This window comes from Phragmites australis, chromosome 2, assembly GCF_958298935.1.
Source record: "Phragmites australis chromosome 2, lpPhrAust1.1, whole genome shotgun sequence".
NCBI lineage: Eukaryota > Viridiplantae > Streptophyta > Magnoliopsida > Poales > Poaceae > Phragmites > Phragmites australis.
Genome location: NC_084922.1, coordinates 46,994,340 through 47,019,064, shown reverse-complemented (window position 1 = coordinate 47,019,064; position 24,725 = coordinate 46,994,340). Strand labels below are relative to the sequence as shown.

The window sequence follows — 24,725 nt, the reverse complement described above, 5'->3', positions numbered from 1 at the left end:
GTGAAATAGTTTATTCAATATCCGAAGCCATATGACAAATTTATTTATTGGCTTCCTACTCCACCATATCCATCAAAACTGACAGATAAAGAAAATTGTGAAGTGAGCAGAAGACGTATAATAGATCATTCGTTGTGCAAGTGTGGGAAGCAAAGCGTGCTTTATGAACTTTCTGAGGGATCTCCTTATTTCTATTGTGAAGGGATGATAAAGGTAAAAACTGAGTATAGTTGTTTGTTTATAATTTGAATGAGGTAGAATCATGACCAATTGATGTTCCTCTCTCCCTCTGTCAATGCAAATGATAAGGGGGACCAACTGATCCCTACATCAATACCAACATCATTCATCAGTATACCCTTGTACTTTCCTATCAAGAAAATGGTGTTAACACTAATCATGGGCCTACAATGCTTGAAGGCATCAACGCATTAAGGGAAGCACCAAAACACACGCTGCATGATGGGTTTTATGACACCATTATTGTTGTCTATCATGCCACCAGATAAAATGAACCACTTAGTCCCGAGGTCAAAATGTGAAATTGCATCTAAGATCCTAGGAATCTTCGTATATGCCTTCTTCTAATCTCCCCATAGCAATACCATAGCATGTTGTTTCGCTCTCCATGACTCGCCATATAACACCCGATAATTGGTAAACCCAAGTATAGACTCAATTAGAGAGCATGCAGTCATGTCCGAGTCTGTCCAAACGATAGGGGCGATGTGCCGATCAAGATACCTCGTCGTGCACTAGGAATGCACTTGTTCGAGCCTCACTGACCTATAAATATGAGGTTGTTTCACATTTGTGATCTTCCATCATCAGTCGTCACTTGGAATAAGATGGACTCGTACACTCTATCCATAACCTCTCTGGCATATGATAGTGTACCTTCGTATAAGAATGATATGTGGTGCCGCATTGCATAGTCACTAAACCAGATTTTCACTTCATCACGACTATCAAATATCATCTCCTTCTTGATCAGCTCCTCCTCACTATTCCGTTCCTCCTCGTAGACATTAAGCCATTGTCATATATATCTTTCTTGGTCAATGAAATATCCGTGTAGCTCGGCACCTCGGACACATCCACATGTAAATACTTCAGTGTCCTCATCTACTACTCTGTGTAAATTCCATTCCACCAACCCTCCTCCTTATCCTCGCCCGCTTCTCCTTCTACCTCAGTATCCACGTGTCGTTGCTCAACATCAGACACATATTCTACTTCTTCTACGTCATCACCTTCATATTCTGCCTCACTGTCTGATGAAAAAATTGGCATTTCCTCAACATTCGCTTGGGCCTCCTCATACTTAAAAAAAACCATTATCAAAGTCATAACTTACCATAACTAAATCGAAGTTATTGTAACAACCGGCAACATTATCCTTAACAGAGGCACGGGGTACCTCCGGAGCCATAACATCAGTGAGTTCGGAGACACCAGTCACCTCTGAGACAATGACGGTAATTTACCGAGTCAAATGCTCAACAGGTTTCACTTCCTAACTAATACTACTAATGGTATTGAGCTTCCCCCCATACCCACATCAATAACAACCTCTACGCAACGAACTTGAGAACCATTCACATAATCCTTGTATAACTTCCAATCATCCTTCGACGTCAACTTCATGATAATATAGTGAGCCCTATCATCCCGAGCAACATCAAAGCTTCCACATACGGTAACATCACATGCATTCGTATCAACATTTATAATTGATCTGACCCGAGCAACAATTTCATCGAAGCAAGGTAGGTCCCAAATTTCAACACTTGCTCCCTCATCTTATCAAACTCCTCATTTGCATTAATCGTGCCACCACAAAACATACGAACAATCTAGTCTATCTACACAAATCATCCAAACATTTCACATATGCCTTCTAAATTATTCATATATGCAAAAATATCCGCCTCATATAGCCTAAACATATAACATTTCAATCTCTACACCTACCCATTTGATCACAACGATTCATATGCCCTATCAAAATATAGCGTTATACAATAACATGCTTCCATCATACATATTTAGCCTAACCATATATTATTTCATCCCTACACCAAATAAATTGCATGCAACAAAATCTACATATTACACATACGTAATAATACATTTATAGCATGATATTTAATCTCCGATCTACCCCAAACATACTAATTTCATATATCATAAACTCCAATTTTCTAAACCCTAACCACCATTCAACTACAAATGCAAGCCAAAATAAACGAAGAAACTTGGAGCGAATGGTAGAGTTACCTTCCTAGGGCAGTTTCCTACGAAATCATCTTTGATTTGAGCCCAAAAACGCCGAATTTGGTGGAGGAATGGGGTAGGGAAGAGAGGAGGCGATGATTCTGGTGGCTCGGGCTCGAGGGAGAAGAAAGGGAGAAGGAGAGGAGGGTAGCCGGTGCGGCATAGCGTTATGTATTTGCATGAGTCACGCTACAGGTATTAGCGTGACAAGCAATCGCGCTAACACTTTTGGCGTGACTTAGGGGTGCCATGTCGGCCTTGTGTGTAAAGGCGTCGAGGCTGATACCAGCGTGATAATCTTGGTCACGCCAATACATGTGTTGTGACCATGTTTGAGAGTCATGCTAGGTATTTTAGCGTGATAAAAGATGATAGTTTCTAAAAATTTAGTCTCCCATATGCTATTTTAAAAATATTAATTTAAAAAAGGTTAAAACAAAAAAAATCATAAGACAGGAGGGGTCAGGTGATTTTTTAATTATATATATTTTAAATAAAAATTGCAAATATATATGTCTATTTTAAAATTACAAATATAGACTTTATCGCCTGGTTAAAAAAATGCGTGTCAATGCTCTCAAAATTCAAAACACTATTGAAATAGTCATGTAATTTTTTTTAAAAATTATGTGGTATAGATAATGCTATCATTTATCTTTAAAAAATCAGACAAAAATATGACTTGTATAATGAGTCATGAAAATATGACTTGTACAATGAGCTCTTTGAATTTTATCTTTTTTTGTTTCTCATTGATGAAGTAATTGTTTGAGCTAATTTTTAAGCTAGATAATAATATTCTCTATACCACATAATTTTTTAAAAAAATTATGACTATTTTGATAGTATTTTGAATTTTAAGAAAATTATAACGTAATATTTTTTAAATTTTTAAATTTGTCGTCCGTTGAAAGACGACATATCTAGATTTTTAATTATTTTAAAATAAAGGAATATACTAGCAATTTCTTATCTTAAAAATATAAAAATAAAAAGTTCGAGTTGTCGGTTGGAGAGAAAAATGGGGAGCTGGTCCTGGGGTTCACCACGAACTGGGAAATGAACACTGCAAGATCATCTTGCGGGCAACGATCACAGACCACGCAATTGGAATCGCACCAAGAGGTTCTCTGCTACACGTGAAAGAACCAGAAAGCCATCCCACTGACTAAACGGGCCCACACCCCGGTCTCCATATGTTCATCCCGCGCCTCCCCTGCCCCACATTGTGCCACGTGCCCGAATCCTTCCTCCCCTCCCCTCCCCTTCCCTGCCCTCGTGCTCCCTCCTCCTATCACTTCCGCGCTCTCATGGCCTCATACCCCGCCGCGAACTAGAAGAAACCGCCGGGCCCACCCTCTGACACCCCCTTCCATGAGGCAGCCGCACCTCCTCTCGCTGCAGCTCCCCCCCTCCCCCGTCCTCTCCTCCCACTTCTCGCCGCCGGCGCCGGGGGCCTCGCCGTGGCGGCGGCGGCTCCGGGGGCGGGCGTTCCACCCGCCGCTCTCCTCGCTGCCGGAGCCCAACAAGGCCACGCTCCGCAAGGCCTCGCCCGACGTCCCCTTCCGCCTCGGCGGAGGCGGGAGCGGCAGCCCCAAGGACCGCCGCCCCGCGACCGACGACGAGGAGGAGGAGGCGGGGGAGGAGGGCGGCGCCGGAGCGGGGGCAGTCACCGGAACGCTGCTAGCCGGGGCGCTTCTGGTCGGGGTCGTAGGGGGGTTTGGGGCGGCCGGGTACGTGTACAAGGACCAGATCAACTCCTTCCTCACGCAGTTCTCGGGGTTCATTGATGGTAATGGGCTAATCGAGCTTTCCTCTTCAGCTCTTATTTCCTTGTGCTTGTTTGAGCTTATCTGGTGATTAGATACGAGTGGTTTGGACTTTGATCAAAGCCAGTCGACCAGGGCTGGTGCTTTCATTGACATGGTTGGTGCTTGCAGTGTTCAGATGTCATTCAGAGAAGTGCATGTCTTCATTGGGTCATGAATCCTAGCTCCATAGCAGACCCCCTTGTACTGATCGGAATACAAAGTCGTTGCCCCTTCATTTCTGTCATTATGTGAACTGTGGACTATGCTTTAAATATGTGTTACATATTGAAAAATAAGGACTGTAGAACTGACCATTTGCATATCTGCAGTTCGGCACAGCTTCTTGTTTGATTGTAACGGAATTGTAATACATGTCCCTTACTTCGATTTTTGGCTAAACTGTTGTCTTGCCTTACATGGACAGGCTATGGCCCTGCTGGATATGCTCTGTTCGTACTTGTATATGCAGGGTTGGAGGTATGTTCTCAAATTAGCAGCCTTTGTTCTCAACGGTGTTCTTATAGCGGCTTATGATCATTTTCATGGAAATAGCTAGTCTTCCGCAGATAGTGTTATAAAGCTGGTATTGTTGGCTTTTCAGTTGGACAGTTAGAAACTTTATGCTACAGAAATTTTAACATCTGATCACATCATGCATTTGTATAATCTATTATTATGAGGAAATAGTCACTATGTGCTAAAAACTCTGGAAGTCAACTTTGCAAATGTAGCTCTCACATGAGTGTGTAGGCACTAGCAAGCCACTTTTAAGGGAGGACTAATTATTCTTTGTTGGGGGAGGGGGGGGGGGTTGGATATGAACTCTGAAACAAATTAGCAGTCTAAGTTTGGCCTAGCAACTATTTTTTTGACTGAATTTTACTTTTTTTTTTGACTGAATTTTGCCACATGCATCTAACACCTGGGTTGGAACTTTAGCTTATGAATATCAATAGTGAATAATATGATTTTGCTTTATTTCAGGTTCTTGCAATTCCAGCAATACCTTTAACCATGTCAGCTGGTCTATTGTTTGGTAGTGTCACTGGTACAATTATTGTTTCAATCAGTGGAACAGTAAGTAACTCCGCAGCAATATATCTTCTGTTGTTAATTCTGTCCAAGGCTGCACTTCTTTATTGAACTTCATTGTTTTCGTAGCTAGCTGCAGCGGTGGCCTTCCTCATTGCTAGATATTTCGCTAGAGAGCGAATTCTTAAATTGGTTGAAGGAAATAAGAAGTTTCTTGCAATTGATAAAGCAATAGGTGAAAATGGATTTAAGGTTGTCACTCTGCTTCGTTTGAGTCCCCTATTACCTTTCTCCCTTGGGAACTACCTATATGGCTTGACTTCAGTGAAGTTCTTGCCTTATGTCTTGGGCAGGTTAGTTTCTACTCTCTTTGTTTGCTTTCACTCCACTGTGGCATTATCTCTGTATATAAGAGTATTCACTGTGTAGTCCTAAACTTCTATTCCATAAAGCAAGCTGCATTTGGTGAGAAATTTTCTGTTTTTAATGGCATGTTAGTGTCATGGTTTCTTCTACATGTTTCATGTGATGCTGTATATTACTGCTATTCTGGATGTATGTAGCATATGAGACCAAAAGAATAGCAAATTTCATATGGTACCTGGTTATGACTTATGAGAATATCACTTTCTGGTTAACTACAGTTGGAACTTTATTTTGTGAAGGATAATGTCAACACTATTGTTGTTTTCTTCAAAAGCCATGTTAGCTCAGATATCCATTTTTGTATCATTTGCATGTAGTTGGTTGGGAATGCTTCCTGGATCATGGGCTTATGTCAGTGCTGGTGCATTCGGGCGAGCTATAATTGTAAGTTCTTAAACCATCAGTCATTTGCAATTCATCTTCAGTGAAAAACTTCCGTTGACAAATAGGTGGATCTATTCTGTAATACCCACATATTTTATGCTATCAAGTGCTTTTCAGCTTCTGATAGCTGCTAGGCAGTGTTGTTCCAAGTGGCTAATACCGTATTTACCATATGGGCTCCTGCTCTACTATATAGGATACTAGCTTATAAGGCTGTTGAGCTGTTTCTGCCCTACCTGGGAGTTTCTCTCAATATGTTGATGGTCTTTGCTTTCTATCAAAGTGTCCAGCATGACGATTCTTAAGATGTTTCTTAGGCAAGAATACTTGAGATGTTCACTTATCCAAATGCGGATACCTTAGTCCAACTCAAGACATCTCTTAATCTTGCAATGTACTTAGGTGTTACTGTTCTCATCTTTGACATAGCAGTTCAAATATTTCATGAGAATATTAGAATCTGGTGTTAACGATAGAACAACACAGCTCTGTTGATCTCCTAATATAATGTTACCCTTTTTTTGGGTCAGGATTGATGAGAAAATGCAGCTGTCACTGGTCAAATGATCTCTTGGTTTTTCGTTTGCATAGTAGCAGAGCTCATAGGGCCTTTAGAAAAATAAAATCGGCAGTTTGAATGGATTAATGACTTTCCTTTCTCGTTTTGACAGCAAGATGAGTCAGAAATTGGTTTGGGAGGAAATGGCAATTTATGGACACTGGGCCTAGGGTTATTATTTACAGCCGTTGCTGCTGCTTATGTAACAAGGCTTGCAAAGGTAAAAAGCATGACATACCGGCATGCTTCTGATATCCCCCAGTAGCAAAACTCCGTGAAGGCTCGGGGATTATTCACTCGTGTGCTTAGTTTGTTATCGTGTTTAAAAAAGCTTAGTTTGTTACTCTTGCTATTGCTATTTGGAAGTTAGTACTGACTGCTCTTTTTCTTCTGTTTTTCAGGATGCTGTAAAGGACATCGACGAATAGAATGGTAGGATTTTTTAGTAGAAAGGGCCATCTGGATACTATACTAGCACATTGTACATCACTGGCACCTTTGGTGCAATCTAATCTAATAGAAGTCCAGAGCAATTTTCTGAGGGAATTTGATCTCTTGTCGATGTGTTCTGATGAAACTGAAATTCCTATTTTCCCAACCCACAGTTTCACACTCTACGGTAAACATTCACATGCCTACTCTCAAGTCTCAATCGACCAAAAACAAACAGAGCCAATGCAACTTGCCGAATCTCCCTACCAGTAGCCACCGCAAGAACATATTCCATCCTTCATGTGGTGGAAGCAGTTCGCATCTCTCAGTATGATCTCCCTGCCGTACGCCTTGGCGACCATCTTGATCGCGGCATGGCAGTCGCCGCACACCCGGAGGTTCTTGAACACGCGGATGGGCGCGGTGGCCGGCATGGCGAGCAGTCCGAAGGCCACGGCGAGCCTCTCGCTATGGTACGCCAGCCCTCTTTCCCTCCCCTCCGGCGCCTCGTCCTGCAGCGCCCAGTCTGTGTCCGGCACGTACCCTTCGGCCCTGATCCTCTCCGTCATCTCCTCCACCTTCCTGTAAATCTCGGCCGTCCGCGGGTGCCCGCGGTCCGCGACGTGGAACAGGTGCGTCACGCCGTTCACGCCCACCCAGCTGCACCCGGGCTCCTTGGTGATCCCTCTCGACTTCATCAGCGCCCGGATCCTCGCGACGTCACCCCATCTCCTCGCCCGGGAGTACAGGTTGGAGAGCATGACGTACGGCACGGCATCCGTCGGATCCAGTCTCCACACCATCTCGGACGCGCGTTCGGCGAGCTCTGCGTTCCGGTGCACCCGGCACGCGCCCAGCAGCGCCTTCCAGACCGTGGCGTCCAGCTTTGTCGAGCTCCGATTCAGCAAGTCCATGGCCTCCTCCAGCCGGCCTGCCCGGCCTAGCAAGTCAGCCATGCACGCGTAGTGATCCGGTCCGGGAACGATGCCATAGTCTGTCTCCATGGACCTGAAGTGAGCACGGCCAGCGTCGACCAGACCGGCGTGACTGCACGCGAAGAGGAGACCGATGAAGGTCACGTAATCTGGCCTGCACCCGGACCGGACCATGTCAGTGTAGATCTCGAGCGACTGCTTCCCACAGCCGTTCTGCGCGTACCCGACGATCAGGGCCGTCCACGTGATGGTGCACCTCGCCCGCATCGCATCGAACACCATCCGCGCGTCGCGCAGCGAGCCGGTCTTGGCGTACATGGAGACGAGCGAGTTCCCGACCGAGAGGAACGGCTCGAACCCGAGCTGGACCGCCGCGGCGTGCACCGACCGCCCCAGCTCGAGCATGGTTGAGCCGGCGCACGAGCTGAGCACGGCCGCGACGACGAACTCGTCCGGCTGGACTCCCGCGGCGACCATGTCGTGGTACACGCAGACGGCCGCGTCGTGGTCGCCGGCGCGGGCGAGACCCGTAAGGAGGGAGGTCCATGTGACCACGTCCCGGCTCGGCATTTCGTCGAACACGGCCCGCGCGGCGTCCGGGCGGGACAGCTTCGCGTAGGCGTCGACGAGCGCGTTGGCGACGTGGAGGTGCGCGGCGAGGCCCGCGCGGAGGAGAAGGGCGTGCAGCGCGCAGGTCGCGGGCGGGGCGCGCAGGAGCGCGGCGGAGTTGAGGAGCGGAGGGAGGGTGTACTCGTCGGCGCGCAGGCCGCGGCCGCGCATCTCGCGGAACAGCGCGAGCGCGCGCGGGTAGAGGCCCGCGCGGGCGCAGCGGGAGATGGCCGCGTTGTAGGCCACCAGCCCCATGCCGGCCGGCGAAGCCATCGCGCGCGGTCCAACTGCGCCGTCCGTGGAATTGGATAGTGCCGGCGAGTAGAGTGTAGCGTGCGTCAAGTACGGCAATAGCTTCGGACACGCTCTAGTTGCAACACATTTCCGGTGTGCAGCTCGTGCGACTCCGGCCTCCACGGCGGCGGCGGCGGCGGCGTCGGACGTCACAATGTCGATACGAACGCGACGTTAGAGCTCAATGCGCCGGGATTCAGGAGTGATGCTTGCCAAGCGTTCGATCGTATCCTCACCCGTATAGTACCAACGGAGCTGCTAAACCATGGCACCCCCATGGACTGGACCTGCTAAACCACGGGCTCACCATGGTTTTGCATGGCAACTCCATATGCTGTTATGTATGAGCGGCATATCTAGTCGTGAATCTCTCTTAAAATAATATTTATTTATCTATTAATTTTTTAATATATCTTATATTTTTATCACTTTAATATAAATCTCAATATAAATAAACAGTACTAATAAATCATGCATCCACATGCTTAGTAAAGTTTTCATGTTACAATAATCTCGTAGGAATCTTACGAGCTGCAATCAGTTCGTAGTGTTATTGCCGGCCGAGTCCGACACCTTCTTGATCCCAGATATTCAGTGCCTTTTTCTCTGGAAGGAACATTATGTGAGCGGATATTTCCAGCTGCCGAACTTCAAATTTGGCTCGACTTCAAACCACGCGAAAACGACAGCCTCCTCTCCTCGCTTGCCGTCTCGCTGCCAACCAGCGAATACCATGGATAACTCATCTGCTTCCGCGCCATGGACGTTTACAGGAATACCACGGGGATGGGTTCGGTTGCTAGGTTTGCAGTCCTGGCAAGCACTGGGGATGAATGCATCCAGGAGGTCGAGCTCTGGTTCCTTCTGAGGAGGAAGGCCAGCCCTGTTTGCTACGCCTGGTTCAAGCCATCTCCCAAGATGACCATAGCTGAGGGAATCATGACGACGATCTATGTCAACAATATGGTCAAAGCTGGTTGCAAAGTTAGCATTATGATGGCAGATTTGTTTGCCCTAAGCTACAGGACTGGATTCTACAGCCTCGATCAGGTACGGACCATCGGTTGCTCCAATATTGAGATGTGGGGAGCAGCTGGCATGTACCACGAGAGGGCGGAGCCCGTGTGGTTATCAAATGAACTGAATCGCCGTCCGGCCGATTATTGGTGACTTGCCCTAGATCACTGAAAAAAACTATAAAGTAACAGTTATAATTATCATAGGTGACGGATGTTGTATCCATTATTCTAAATATATTATTGATGATAAGTCATAAGTGACGAGTAAAGATCAGTCACTAATAATATTATTGGTGACGATCAAAACTTGATCCGTCACTTATTAGGTCATAAGTGACGGGACACAGTTATAACCCGTCACTTATAATTGACGAACGTTTTTTCTATTTTTTGATATGAAAAAAATCAAAAAATATATATATTTCTTTTCATCCGAGAGCAACCTAATACAGGACCCATCGCATATGTCTGATCCATATCATTTTCAAATATATTTCGGTCTTTGCATTTCATGGGACTCGAACTCGTGCCCAGAGCCTCGCATGCGACTGCCTTACCACCTCAGCTATCACATGCTTATGATTCTAACTGGATATGCTATCCTTTTAATCTTCATGGCCGAAGATCATAGGTGACGGGTTATAACTGTGACTCGTCACTTATACAAGTCATAGGTGACGAGTCACACCGATGACGTTTTACCCGAAATGTTGTTCCGGAGTGCTTTTAGTAACAAGGGCATAACTTTTGCATACAGATTTCGATTTTGACGTTTTTTTACTCTACAGACATCTACAACGTTAGTTTTGGCGAATTTTTCGAGGCCAAAAATGGCTTGGAAGATTGAGTTCTCGCCCCGGAAGTTTCTGTACTATTTTCTAAACGTGCGTTTATGTCAATAGCCGCCACCCCTTACATTAAACTTGAGCAAAATTGTATAATAATTTCTATTCTAATGCTGCTGAGGTGAGAAAAAATAAATAAAATAAAATTTTAGCATCATACACACACACACATATATATATATATATATATATTTCTGAGGTTGTATATTATATATATACACCCCTAATGAATAGAGAAAAATAATATAGAATACACATATATGTTTATATTACTATATATATATACACACATGGTATAAATCAAGAGTACATGCATATTTGCATCACGTAAAATGATAGCTCTATATATCGATCAGGTACATCTATAAAAACAACCATAATGCTATGTATATATATCTACATAAATCTAATTATATGAATACCTAGAGGTATATATACACACAATAGATAAAATGATACTCTATGTATTGATCAAGTCATTTGTGACAGGTCATAACTGAACCGTCACTAATAACTGACTAGAATGACCTGTCACTGATGAGTTAGTCATTGGTGACAGGTCAAGTTGTGACCCGTCACCAATAACTAACTAGGACGATCCGTAACTTATATAACCTGTCACTAATAACTAACTAAGATGATTTATAATTTATGAGTCGTAATAGATGATGAGTCATAGTGATCCATCATCTATGACTGATTTAGGATGATTTATCACTTTTATCACCAGTGACGAGTCATGTTATGACCTGTTATTTATTTTATATCTATTTTATCTATTTTTCACGTAGTGAATGTCTCGGGAGGACAATTGCGGTTCAAATAGAAAGACGTTGTAGGGATTGGGAATAATTTTGGCCAGAATCGTCTGACGCAGAGTGAAGCAAATTATGAAAGCGCTTCATAGGCAGGCTTCTATATGGTAAGGAGGAAGCAGACGAAGCGAGTAATCATGAAAGCGCTTTCCAAAAATCTGATTAGCGGCGGCACACCACAAAGGAACGCTAGACAAAAACAAAGCGGTGCTTCTATTGTGATGTATCCGTAGAGATATATTTGTTTTAGTTTATAAATTATGAAATAAATAGATTAAATTATGAAACAAATAAATTAATTATAAAAATTGGATTGTATAATCTAGTCTCTAGATTGTAACAACCTAGTTATATATCTTCTATCAACTTCTGTAGTTTATACAATTAAGCTTTATAATCTAACTTTTTACAATTTACAATCTACAACTCGTTTTTTTCACTTTTTCACAATCTATAACTGAAACAAACAGACTATAAAATAGATTAGATTGTATAGTTCAACCTCTAGATTATAACAATCTAATAATTTGTTTTCTACCAACTTCGTCAAATAATACCATCTAACTCTCATAATCCATAATTTATAAATTACTTCTCACGATCTACAGTTGAAACAAAGACGTCTCTCCTTCGTATATATCTCCAGGTTGACATGTGTAGACCGAATCATCATGCATGGCTGAGCAGAAAAAAGAACCTGCAGCATCGCACATGCCCGGACACAGAAACGTCGTACCATTTTTGGGCTGGGAAAGGCGAGGTGAGCATACACGTGTGTTCTTTGTTTGCTTTTTATTTTATATTTTTAGATAAGACTAGTTCATTTTATAATGTGGTCTACGTCCTACTAGATTAGAAATACAGTACTAATAATTTTCTCACCACTTGTCATCCATGAATAGGCATTGAGATTTATTTGAATATTTAATTGGGCTACAGCCCAACCTCTAACAGATTTTTCTGTCAATGATGATGAGTAGCAGGCTCTAGGATTTCGCTCTCACTGGACGTTCTGCTACCAGATAAAAGCTAGAACAGACAAACGAGATAATGGAGTGCTTTGGCAAACAAAATATCTGAAGCGTTATTAGAAGAAGAGGTACAAGAAGAAGAAGAAGCAGCAAAATCAGTACATCTCGAATGGAAAAGTTAAGAAAAATAGAAAAAAGTTTAAAAAAATCGGGAGATTTTGCCATGCTAGGCGATGAAGCAAGTTCATGGCTGCATATGTTTTGTCTTGAAGAGCACGAGCGCAGGACTGTCACTTTGTGGTTTCTTGAGGCTGCGTTATGCTCACTGAAAATGGCCTGGCATAACAGGTATGGCTAATCTTGTGAGCTCCGCAGCCGTCTAGTGCCAATGGACCTGCTAAACTAGGGGCTCACCATGGTTTTGCCTGCCGACAAAGCATATCCTCTCAAGATTCAATGAGGTAAAGAAGTGTCCTGCGAGCTGCAAACTGCAGTCATTGGAAGAGATCAACACTCAAGTGTGTGCGCTTCAACTACAAGATCATCAATCTCGTGAGCTGCGCAGCGGTATTACGCCAATAATGGACCTGATAAACCAGGGGGCTCACCGTGGTCTTTGCTATCAATAAACCATGGCATCTCAAGTTCTCAACAGGTGTGCCTTGCACGCGGCAAAATGCAGCCAAAGAGTGCAGGCTCAAGCGCACTCGAACTGCTGCATGGGTCGCAAAACAGCAACGGTTGCAGATGGTTTACAGGCTTACAGCTGCACCGAGACTAACCCATGAGTCCATGACTTTTGCTGACTAAACCCAGCAACTACTAATTACTTTGCAGAAAGGTTCCTCTGCGTAAGCAACTTCATTTTCCTGGCCAATTTGAGCAACCAAAACCATATGCTTTTTACGTTCCTATCTTACGTGCCCTTTGGACATAGAGAGAATCGTCATCCCTCGTCATTTCTGTGTCCCTTTGCACAACGCTTGGTAGGCCATACCGAAAACACACTGTCATAATTTAACGATTTTCTCATCTACACCATGTGAAATATCTAGATAGAATGTAATCCACATATCTTTCAAAATTAGACGAAAACTCAGGAAAAGTAGCAAGTCTCACAATAGATGCTATATCTTTGGGGAGTCATGCTTTGTTTCTTGAGGATTAGGGTCCTTTTTTTCTTAGGGCTGCCCCTTACTTCGGAACTTACTTTAACTTTTTCTCTCACAGTCACAATGTAAATCAAAACCGTGTACGGTAGAACTCTTGCTAGTCCCCCTAAAAAAAAAAGAATCGTCATTCTTCTGGTATCCGTGCTGAACTGAAACGTCGACGTGGACAGATTCGTGCCTTTCAAAGTGGCCGCTCCTTCGTTTCAGTATCGTTACGTCACTCGAATTCACTCGAGGAATAGCAGCCCGTAAAATTGATTGAACACATGGAATTTTCGTTTCAGACAATGATGATAGGAGTACGCTCCAGAATTTCTCTCTCACTCGACACTCGGCCACCAGACTACCAGAGAAAATCTCGAACAGACAAACGAGATTATGGGGGTGCTTTGGCAAACAAAATATCTGAAGCGTTATTTTGAACGACCCATAAATCGACGAGAAACCAAATCAAATCGCTGTCGATGAACGCCACCAAGCACACGTTCTCACGCAGGCCTCTAAAAATCTAGTTCCACTTCGCATTTCATCTTATTTCTTTCTTTTTTCCTTTCGGTTTGAAGAACCACCTTATCTCTGTTGCACGTGCTCACGTGTCACGATGCAAGTTGATTAGATCAAACTTTCATAATTAAGGAGTGATTGTAACCAAACCAAACAAATTTACTGAGTAGAAATTGCAATTATCTAGTGAATTACTTGGGACTTTTTTTTTTGGAGAATCTGGCACGATCTCATACCCAAAATGATGAATATTTGATTGAATTTTCTATCGGAGTATTACTGAATTTTACAGTGAAGACTGGAGGTGCCAATCGATCACCATAGCATTCGAATACTCCTGTTGAAATTGAACGGCCACTGCTTCGACGCTTCGTAATTTGCATCGCTTCATGCAAATAAAAAAGAATCAAATTCTATTCCTTTCCTTTCCTTTCCTTTCTCCCCACAAACGCTGAAGCAACTGCAAAATAACCACCGTTTCCTTCCAATCCAGCGAATCTTCTCCCACCCGACACGGCACAGCATCCTCTTCCTCTTTGCCCCATCCACGCCCAAACCCTGGCTAGCCTCCGCGGGATGGACGAGGACTGGGAGCTCCTCCTCGCGTGCCCCAAGGCCGCCGCCGCGGCCGAGCCGTACGCCGGCGTCGGGGAGGACGACGCCGGCGCCATCAAGCACGATTACTTCGACCTCGGCTCCGGCGCCAAGTACCCCAGGAGGGCGTCGTTGTCGAAAGGGGACTCCGAGGAGGAGGAGCTCCTCGCAGACTCCGGCAGCGCGAGCTGGGTGGAGCCGGACCCCGATGACCTCATCTTCCCCAGCCGTGACCGCGCGGCGCTGTGGTCGGACTCGTCCTCGGACGGAGAGAAGACCGAGGTCGAGCCGTTCGAGGGGGCCGCGGCGCCGGCGGAGCCCGAGGGGGCGGTGGCGAAGGGAGGAGAAGCGGTGCGGTGGTGGAAGCTGCCGCTGGACGCGCTGCGGGTGTGGGCCCTGCGCGCGGCGAGGAGCGCGTGGTCGGTGCCGTTTGCCGTCGCGCTACTCGGCTTCGCCGTGCTCGGGCGTCGGCTGTACCGGATGCGGCGCCAGAGCAAGGCCGTCGCGCGCGTCCGCCTCGTCCTCGACGAAAAGGTGACGCCTTTCGATCCCCTTCCGCGCAAGCGTCTTGTTTGCGGATTTTGCCTTCTTGAGACGCTGCTTCCTGGATCACTGAGCCTAGCTGAGGTCCCGAGGAGACCTGTAGGATGGCTCCGGGCCTGTCTTTGGCGATGCTCCTGTGCTGAATATGCTGAAGGAAGAGCAGAGAGGGAGTACAAAGGATCGAAGAACTTGCCTTGCTACGCCCACAAGCGCTTCTATGGTTTCTTCTAATGCGATGACGGGGTTAGGACTTGGTGATAAATCGCATGGCAGTACAATGTAAACACCAGATCATTCCCTGATAACTCTGTGTACTGCCATGTACATTGTGGATAACACATCGACCAACATTCCAACTGATCCTTATTGGAATGTGTTGGTATTAAACAGTCGAACAATCATTATTTACATTATGTTGTTCCAATTTTCGTTTTGTAACCCATTATGGCTTAGCTCCGTTTGCCCCTTGCAATGCTATATTCTCTTACTGACTGCCACTTTTATCCTGAACTTTACATCCCTGCAGAAGGCATCTCAATTCAAGGGCCAAGCATCACGTCTGAATGAATCCATCACGATGGTGCGGCGAGCTCCGATCATAAAGCCTATGCTTCCTGCCAATGGAGTGACTCCGTGGCCTGTGCTGGGGCACCTGTGAGATGTACTTAGAGTTAATAGTACAATTACCCCTAGACGCCCAGCGTCACTCGCCTTGCTACTCACTAGCATTCTATATTTCTATGCAATGCCAGCGGATTTACCGGCTACTTGGAGTTTGGAAGTACACAGTTGTGGAAGACCTCGTGAGTTCCCGTTCACGTGGAATGATAATTAGGCCTGCTCTAGTTGATGTTTCTTTTGTACCCATGTTTATATTTTCTTCTTCTGTAGCCTTATTTCATCTTATGTGCTTAAGCAGCGTGGATGTATATTACTGAACTACCAATAGCAGTGTGGATGTATATGACTAAAGTACCCATAAATCATTACGAGTGGAAAGTTAGAAACTATACACTGTTGATCCAGTTTTTAATCACTACATCTGCATTTGCGGAAGTGCCTGGTAGGCCATATCTGTGAAGTGTAAACCACTTTCTGAGACTTCTGCATATGTTTTCAGTGGAGGATCTGGAAAGTGCAAACCACAATATGTTTCATAACTATGATGATTTCATGTCGAAATGCCACCAGATAGGTTCGTCAAAACTGTATTTCTTACAGGAAAAACTGCCAGATATGCTGTGCTGCAGGAGACTGATCATCCCCTCGTTCTGCATCTCGATTCTCAACGCCCAGCAGAAAGGTTCTATGTGCTCTTCTTTCCCTCAAACACTGAAGCTGAAAACGGAGTTTCCTGATTTTCATACAACTAAGAATCCAACAAGTCTGACAGAGCCATCATAATACATAAGTTCAGCCTTCGGATTCGAGAGAGTGACCATGTTTGCCCTGTGTCATCCATGTCTTATCAGTCTTCGACATCATAATACATAAGTTCAGCCTTCGGATTGGGGCAACTTCGTCTTACATCATCGACAATTATCTCCACAACTTTGTTTCTCTTCTTCTTGTAAAGGAACTGGCATTGCAGCTTTGACACGCGATATAAAAAAAAGTGGTCGTTGCAACATTGCAATATTGCAACGGTTCACAGCCGTCCTCAACCTCCCGACATTCCCGCCTTCTGCCCGCAGCCACACTAACCCGTTTCCATCAGGCCGTCTTCGCTCGCCCCCACCTCCTCCATCAAGCCAGTCTGCCGTCGTCAACACCGAAGCCCTCTTGCTTCATGTGGGCCCTGCCTGCAGTGAAATTTAGGAGTTTGTCAAAACATGTTCGGAGGTTGGCGACAACAGCAAGGTGGTCGTGCCGGAGTGGTTATCGGGCATGACTAGAAATCATGTGGGCCCTGCCCGCGCAGGTTCGAATCCTGCCGACCACGATTGTCCTTCATTTTCCTTTTTCACTCTCGGTAAAAGCCAATCCATCAGCCAACGATATCCAGCAAAACGCATCGTCTTTTTCTCTATCTATTTTTCTCTGGCCTCAGATGGAGCCTGCAGGTTGAACCCATTGTTCTTTTGTTCCTCCGGGCGTCTTCTATTTTTCTAGAAAAAAACGCTAGACACCAATCAGTCCTAAGGCATCCAATATCCACCAAAAGGCTTATCTGTCCTAAGGTGATAGCGATCATCCTTAACAATCAATTGATCATATCTTCATCACCAGAATCGCAATCTGTCTTTTATGCATATAGTGCAATATAATAAAAGGCACCAAATGCATTTCTGACGTGGTGATGAAGACCGTATCTTCATGCTATAAGTCCATTTGACGCATAGAGTACAACACAATAAAGGCACCAAATTTATACCATATCTTTCTTTTTTTATTAACGGAATACGAACCATATCTTCATCACTAAATGCATTATATGTTTTTTATATACATAGAGTATAACGTAATAAGGGCGCAAAATACGTATGATGATTATACGTCGGATTCTACTGCTCCGATAGCACTGCGCTGGTACGTTGTATGATGACGGACTGTGACTTGGTCATTTCATCTACCTAAACATAGCATGCGCCAGTGGTTAGCCTCTCATCGTTAACTTACACCACTATTTTTGTAAAAGAAAAGTTACTTCAAATATGTTTAGCTTCGAAGTTTACAAGACATGTAGATTTTGTCGCAATGGTAGCGAACAAATTCTCCCAAAAAAAATTATGATAAATTCACGGTATGTTACCTAATAACTGTCTAATCTATAATATATTATTTATTATAAGAATAACATGTATAGCTTAGACTCATATATCATTAATATAATAATAGCATATATAAAACATAATAAACTATTCAATGACAGATAGTAAAATCTGCCAATAATTAAAGATGAGGGGAGCAATACCGGCAAAAATACGAATTTGTACAATATATGTGAGCATATTTAATTAAATAGACAATTTTTTATTTTTTTTTTATGATTTTAGCATCTGTATTCGGTGCACAGTGTGTCGAAAATGGTTTTGCGGGACACGGTGTACCGGAAAAGTCATTTTCGGCACACCGTGTGCCGAATATACTGTATTCGGCACACGGTGTGCCGAAAATCACCTGTGTGTCGAATACAGGGAAAAGCGTATTTCGGCACACCGTGTGGCAAAAATCAAGTGTATTCGGCACACGGTGTGCCGAAATACATGTTTTTTTTCCATGTGGCCGGTTCGATTCCATGTTACAGGTATTTTGTTATTTCATGTAATTAGCAACTTTTAACTAAATTTGAAACGAGTTGTTAATTTAACAGTCATTTTATCTTAGTGATTTGGCTCTTCATTTTATGTAACGATGTGTTATTATTTCATGTAATTAGTAACTCTGAACAAAATTAGAAATTAGTTGCTAATGTAACTGTACATTTCAAAATGCATGAGTAAGAAAGCATGTAGTCTATAAGGTGGCGAGCAGTCTTAACACTTAGGTATGTTTGAACATGCGTAACATTAGCCCTTGTATCATTGATCATCTCAAGATGGCGGCGGAAAGTGACGACGTAGATTAGCGAAATCGTCGAGGCATTGGTGGCATGAAATCATCATCCTCGTCGTCTTGAGGTATCACAGTACGAGCACGTGCTCTTGTAGTGTTCGTTGAACCATCTCATGTATGGCTGGTGAAAACGTCAACGCATTGGTGGCATGAAATCGTCGTCGTCGTCGTCGTCTTGAGGTATCACGGTACGAGCACGTGCTCTTGTAGTGTTCGTTGAACCTTCTCCTGTATGGCTGGTGGAACGTTGAGACATTGGTGGCATGAAATCGTCGTCGTCGTCGTTGTCTTGAGGTATCACAGTACAAGCATGTGCTCTTGTAGTGTTTGTTGAACCTTCTCATGTATGGCTGGTGGAACGTCGAGGCATTAGTGGCATGAAATCATCATCAGCTCTTGTACCCATTAGGTTCGTTGATCTTCGTCGTCTTCTACGCAAACCAGGTATCACACCCCCGCCAAAGAGCATATGCATTGACAAGAAGTGTGGCCTTTCTTTGTTGATTAACTCTGCGTCTTTTGGGAATGCCTAAAGCAGAAGAGGCGTATTCGAATCAACCGCAACAAGATAAGTATGGTGATCAAATAGAAATTGACGAACCTGTATGTGGAATGCATACTGGTCGGGCAACATCGCCATCATTCTTTGCCTCATACAGAAACCCGGCACAGAAGGATGGTTGGCTAGTTCGCACACTCTTAGGTATATTTGGCGGCGCTCATGCAAAAGGGCCCTAAGATCGTCGGTTGTTACATGTAGAAGTGAAACGGTGAACACAGAACATAACGGTCTTGCATTCAATTTAGACACAGCTTGAATTAGGTTGCTCTCTTTGAAGGGATCATCCTTCCCTCCATGCACAACCTGTAAAGAGGTAGTTAATGCTATATCTATCATTGTATGTGTCTATGGGAAGCCAGTACTAGAATTTTCCGCCATATAAGTATTGATCTTTCACTGCAATTTTTTTCTCTGCACCAAAGCACGAATCGCTGATTATTTAATAAACAGGTATGAAATATCGTAAATGATATATACAAATACTTAATAAGTTACTCATAAATAAGTTATGTGTCCTAATTAATTGATAAAAATTATGTAAATTAAATGTAATTACTTGAACACTGAAGTGTATGGTATAGTACAAATGAGTATATAATATAGTGAATAACACATAGTATAAATGAGTACACAAAATAGATGAGTACACAATATATTGCACTGGCTCATTAACGACGCCGACGCCGCAAGCAATCCCCAGGAGTGTAAGCATTTGGCGGGTGTGTGGCCCTCATCCCAGCGGCCTGAGCTGGCCCCTGCCACGTATGCCCTTAGTCCTCATCTTCATCGTCGTGCTGTGTTCCAACTCCACCGAATGTATATCCAGAACCGCTAACTCGGCCCTGCATGTACCACAATGTAGGATCGTCATGCGGGAGTGTGCCTGCCGGTATTACGTGCTCGGATGGAGTCCGAAATGCTGAAGTCTCAGCTTCCTGGTACCACTGTGAACCCCCAGGTGTATCGGGATATTGGGGGTATTGGCTGCTCAGTAGCTCAGTGAAGCTACTCGCTTGCAATGTAGCAGCCCAGTCAAAATCTTGTGTGCCGCTCCAGGTGGGCGTCTGTTGTGTGCAGTCAATTACGTCCTCGTGGTGAGTTGATAATACTGGTGTAGTTGTCTGCGTAACCTGAGTAGGTTGTGTGAACGGAGGGGGCTGAGAACCTAGTGTACACTCCTCGGGAGCAGGAGCCTCGATCACCTCCTCGGCTCCAACACAAGAACGTGTTACATGATGGCCGCAGAAGAAGGTGCCTCCCGTGAATGTGCCTCATGAGTACTGGACGAGCGCCTGCTGTGGGAGGCACGGGACGGGTCCATAGCGGGTACATCATAACCCCTAGAACGCGGGGCGCAATCACCTAGACCACGTATCGCGAACAACAAGCGAGACCCTCTCGTCCTCATGTAGTCCCGGAGAGGGTGCCGATCCCTTCGCGTGGATGACCCACTTGCTTCCCCACATGCATGTTCCGTATACCTATGCATTTCGTACCCCGCTTCGGTCTGTAGTTGTTGAGGGTTATGTCAGTAATACGGATGAGAAACTAATAAAAATTGTTATAAGTATAACATCACTTACCACCACATGAAGAAGCCGGGCACAATCTTCAGAGAAGGGTATGGGGGCTGGCAGTACGTTGCCGCTGAGTAAGGTGGCACGCGTGCGTGACTGGTACCACGAAAGGTACTCCCAGTACGTGTTGTCGTTGTACTATCCTACAGGAACGACGACATCCACTGGGTCTGACTCCATCCACCGATTTATGTGCTCTGCATTAATCTCCGACCAGTCATGTGTGCCTGTGTTCTCTTGTGCACTTCTCCTGTACGTGACATAAACAGTTACAATTTCGTAACACAAGAATTGTATGTACAGTAACACAATTACTCGTGCGTCCGACCAACGTCTCGTGGGGGAGGTACTGACACCAACTGACGATGACCAAACTGCCTCTGTACAGATCAGGAGAATACACTTCTACATTGTTCATGTAAAGCAAAAAACATCTGGTCATCCATAAGTCGGAGTCACGAAAACAAGAGGATGCGATGAGACCGGTAGTCGCAATTTCGGCCACTCATTCCCTACGCCATGGATCCCACTCCACGAGGTCGGCGCTGAGGACGTCAAGGTCACTGATCACCCGAGCGTAGTTTCCATGGTCTTGGTGGTGAGTCCATCGCAGCCTGGCACGAATCCAACGATACCCCATCGTTGGCCTCATGTCGTCGATAACGCCATCGGAGATGGGAACTGGATAGTAGATCTTGCTCACCCACGGTCGACAAACCGGGAGATACTCCCAGCTCCAGAGCTGTAGAAAGTGTAGGCAGCCAGAAATAGATCTCATTTTCGTTGACCGTTGGGTAGCGACACATAATCCTTTCTATGTAGCGGTCAACACAGCAGATCCCCAATTGTAACGTGTTGGCTTGTACGGACGTGATGCGAGCTGACGCGCTAACCATACAATATGCAGAAGTACATAATCGTCTGCCGTGTTGCAGAACATAATACCTCCAAGCAAGATGTATAAGTACACCTCGTAATGCTGCATAACTGTTGCCTCGTTCGCATCCGGTGGGCAAGAGCTGAATTGTGGTAGCCCATGAATACATGACATGGAGAGCCCTACGTCCTTCATGTCATATTGCACATTAAACATAAAAGATGCAGAGACTCAATGAACCACGAACAATACTGCAACGTATGAAATGCTTTATGTAACAAATAATTACCTGCCCTTAATATAACTCTTCCACCGCTCCTTTGCTGATCGTGAAAGTACTAACGGGGTGCCCCTTATCGGGAGCCCGGTTAGCATGGCCACGTCCCGTAAAGTAACAGTCATCCCTCCGTAAAGAAAGTGGAATGTGTGCGTCTCAGGACGCCAGTGGTCGACGAGGCCTGTGAGCAGTGAGATCTCAATCGGCGGCAGGGGAGTCCTGCCACCACCCTCCATGGGAGCTCCTACCATCATAAGAGCGAACGGTAGTAGTCCGGCCTATGCGAGTGGCTCGTGGAATCGATGGTCTAACTCCTTAAGCTTGCGCACACTACTGGAACGCAACGGGGCCAACTGCAAAGGTATGCAATACATTTATTGAGTAAGTACCAAGTTATCAGAGCAATTGAAATTCATGTATTATCGTTGTACCTGTTGCCCTACGAAAATCACCCTTATGGTTCTCGTCGTACCGTATTTGAAGAAGCTCGGGAAGGTGAACATGAGCCATGCAAATGATTTTAAGCCTCATGGTTCAATTACAAAACAACGTAAGATAACAGTTATTACAAAATAGGTACAACACCTAATACGTGCATAACAAATTACAATACAATCCATATTTCCAATAAACTTCATATAAAAAACTCAATGTCAACAAATTCAATACATTCCAGTTCGATCGTAGCCTAATAGTTTACCGCCGGGTCGGACAAGTCCTCCTGTCAGGACCAGATTGCTTGCATATTTTACACCTACGTAGTCCATCAACAGCATCTGCTGCATCTATGTCACCTTGTAGCCTCGTGGCTCTAGGCTTTCCAGGATCTGTGCGTCTGACCCTGGGATAAGGTACCCACTTAGGCTACTCGATTGCTTTGTAGCTTGATCCGATGTTGAAGGAACGCATCTTTGGAAGCCATGTGCTCCTCAGTACATCTATCGTGAAATAGGGTGATACATATTGTGATCCGTCGTTGCCGCCCATGTCCCTGCAAGCGGCCAAGATATGGGAGCACGGGATATGGTGCAGTTTTGACTTATTGCATGTGCACTTCACCTCGTGAGGACCAATTTGATATTGTTGCACGGTGTCCCCCGTGCTGTATCCTGAAGTGTACCGACGACGACACATGACCTCAAATTCATTGTTGGTCTGGTCGTAGATCCTAGTCCGATGAAAGTGTGCCTTACTCCTCCTTCTGGATAAGATTTCCTCCACCTTAGGTGCAATCCGCGTGCTGCACTCCATTGCAGCTATACCACGGTCTCGAAAGTAGTCAGCCGTCCTATAGAATGTGAGCTCAATGATGGCACACAACGGGAGGACGCGTATACCCTTTAGGACATTGTTGAACACCTTTACTATGTTCGTTGTCATGATCGTATACCTATTATAAGAGACAACAATTTTAGATGGGATATTTTTGTAACCAAAAGTAAAATGCGATCTTTCAAACGCTATGTTCTAACATGAAACCGTGAGTATCATGTATTAGGGCCCAATGCTCCGCCGGCTTTTCCACTATCCACTGGCTAAATGTAGCATGTGAACGACTAATGATGGTTTGGCCCCCCACCATTTGCGTCCGCAGATGGTCCTCCTGTGCTTTCTGCTCTGCCATCATCTTTCAAGTGGTCTTATTTAACTCTCGTCATATCTCGTTGAACTTCGCCTGCTGGTTCTGAAGACACAACCTTTTGAACCTCTTTTACAGGACCCTTGTTGTGGTACCTTGAGTAAAGGTTCGCACCTAAGTGTCGCATGCACCACCTTCTCTCCACATCAAGCCATGCAATAGAGGGGTTTGTGCTGTCATGCAGCACATCCAACGCATGCAAGAGGCCTGTCGGTGACATGGGAACCAGGGGTCCCCGAGTCCCGAGGCAGAATAGCAGAGTGCCACGTGGCGCCCTCCCTCGGGGTTATCTCTCTGAGGTTCGAGAAAACCAAGTTCTGGGAAGAGAGTGCTCGGGGTCATGAACAGTGGTCCCCGAGTACCCGAGTTCCCCGATGACTCGAGCAGTCAAAGTTCCAGGAGAGAGTGCTCGGAGCCATGAACAGTGGTCCCCGAGCACTCGGTTCCCCGAGGACGAAGAGAGGACATATCCGGGAGAGAGTGCTCGGGGCTGTGAACAGTAGTCCCCGAGCACTCATAGTTCCCCGAGGGCCTGAGAAGTCCTTCGCCGGTGGCCCCCACAAGGGCTCAGCGGTGAGGTGTCAACTGGTGAGGGGCCCGATGCTGCATTTAAGAGGGCGCGTGGCCTGTCACTTCCAACCACTCCCCCCACGCCTACTGTCAGTCCCTGCCACGACCTGACAGGGAGGCGTGGGGACATTTAATGCACGGGTCTCGTCGCGCGTCATTCGACGCGCCTCGGGATAACGTCGTAGAGCTCGAGGCACCCCGCCTGTCGCCCTTCTGTGTTAGGCTTGGTCTGACCGGGTGGGCACGCGGGGCTGCTCGATGGCTGCCTGGTGGGCTCTCCCCGCAGCACTCGCTGAAAAGTGGAATAATGACGAATAAGACCGGACGGGGGCACGTTTTCAACCCTCCCCGTCACCTCCCGCAGCAGCCCATGATGGTTGCTTTCCATTTATGGTGCCTTGGAACTCGCGCCATCCTTTCTGGACACGCTACCACCCCGACGGGTA

The 24,725-nt window shown here is 45.4% G+C and overlaps 4 protein-coding genes and 1 non-coding gene across 5 annotated transcripts; 4 read left to right on the top strand and 1 right to left on the bottom strand.

Annotated features, from left to right (window-relative positions):
- The first annotated feature begins 3,515 nt into the window (after positions 1 to 3,515).
- On the top strand, positions 3,516 to 7,035 carry LOC133909328 (uncharacterized). The gene is made up of 7 exons (XM_062351709.1): positions 3,516 to 4,069; positions 4,513 to 4,565; positions 5,073 to 5,165; positions 5,250 to 5,473; positions 5,864 to 5,930; positions 6,602 to 6,709; positions 6,891 to 7,035. The coding sequence occupies exons 1-7, from the start codon at positions 3,652 to 3,654 to the stop codon at positions 6,915 to 6,917; spliced, it is 990 nt and encodes a 329-aa protein (XP_062207693.1). The 5' UTR covers positions 3,516 to 3,651; the 3' UTR covers positions 6,918 to 7,035.
- A 143-nt stretch (positions 7,036 to 7,178) lies between these two features.
- On the bottom strand, positions 7,179 to 9,036 carry LOC133909327 (pentatricopeptide repeat-containing protein At2g03880, mitochondrial-like). The gene has a single exon (XM_062351708.1). It carries the CDS (start codon positions 8,736 to 8,738, stop codon positions 7,185 to 7,187), a length of 1,554 nt encoding a protein of 517 aa, XP_062207692.1. The 5' UTR covers positions 8,739 to 9,036; the 3' UTR covers positions 7,179 to 7,184.
- Positions 9,037 to 9,518: 482 nt separating this feature from the next.
- On the top strand, positions 9,519 to 9,929 carry LOC133908263 (tyrosine--tRNA ligase 1, cytoplasmic-like). Its single transcript, XM_062350263.1, has one exon. The coding sequence runs from the start codon at positions 9,519 to 9,521 to the stop codon at positions 9,927 to 9,929; it is 411 nt and encodes a 136-aa protein (XP_062206247.1).
- A 4,520-nt stretch (positions 9,930 to 14,449) lies between these two features.
- On the top strand, positions 14,450 to 16,232 carry LOC133909326 (uncharacterized). Its single transcript, XM_062351707.1, has 2 exons — positions 14,450 to 15,213; positions 15,749 to 16,232. The coding sequence occupies exons 1-2, from the start codon at positions 14,662 to 14,664 to the stop codon at positions 15,878 to 15,880; spliced, it is 684 nt and encodes a 227-aa protein (XP_062207691.1). The 5' UTR covers positions 14,450 to 14,661; the 3' UTR covers positions 15,881 to 16,232.
- An 850-nt stretch (positions 16,233 to 17,082) lies between these two features.
- TRNAS-AGA (transfer RNA serine (anticodon AGA)) lies at positions 17,083 to 17,164 on the top strand. The gene has a single exon. It is a non-coding gene; the product is annotated as a tRNA-Ser (tRNA).
- The last annotated feature ends 7,561 nt before the right edge of the window (positions 17,165 to 24,725 follow it).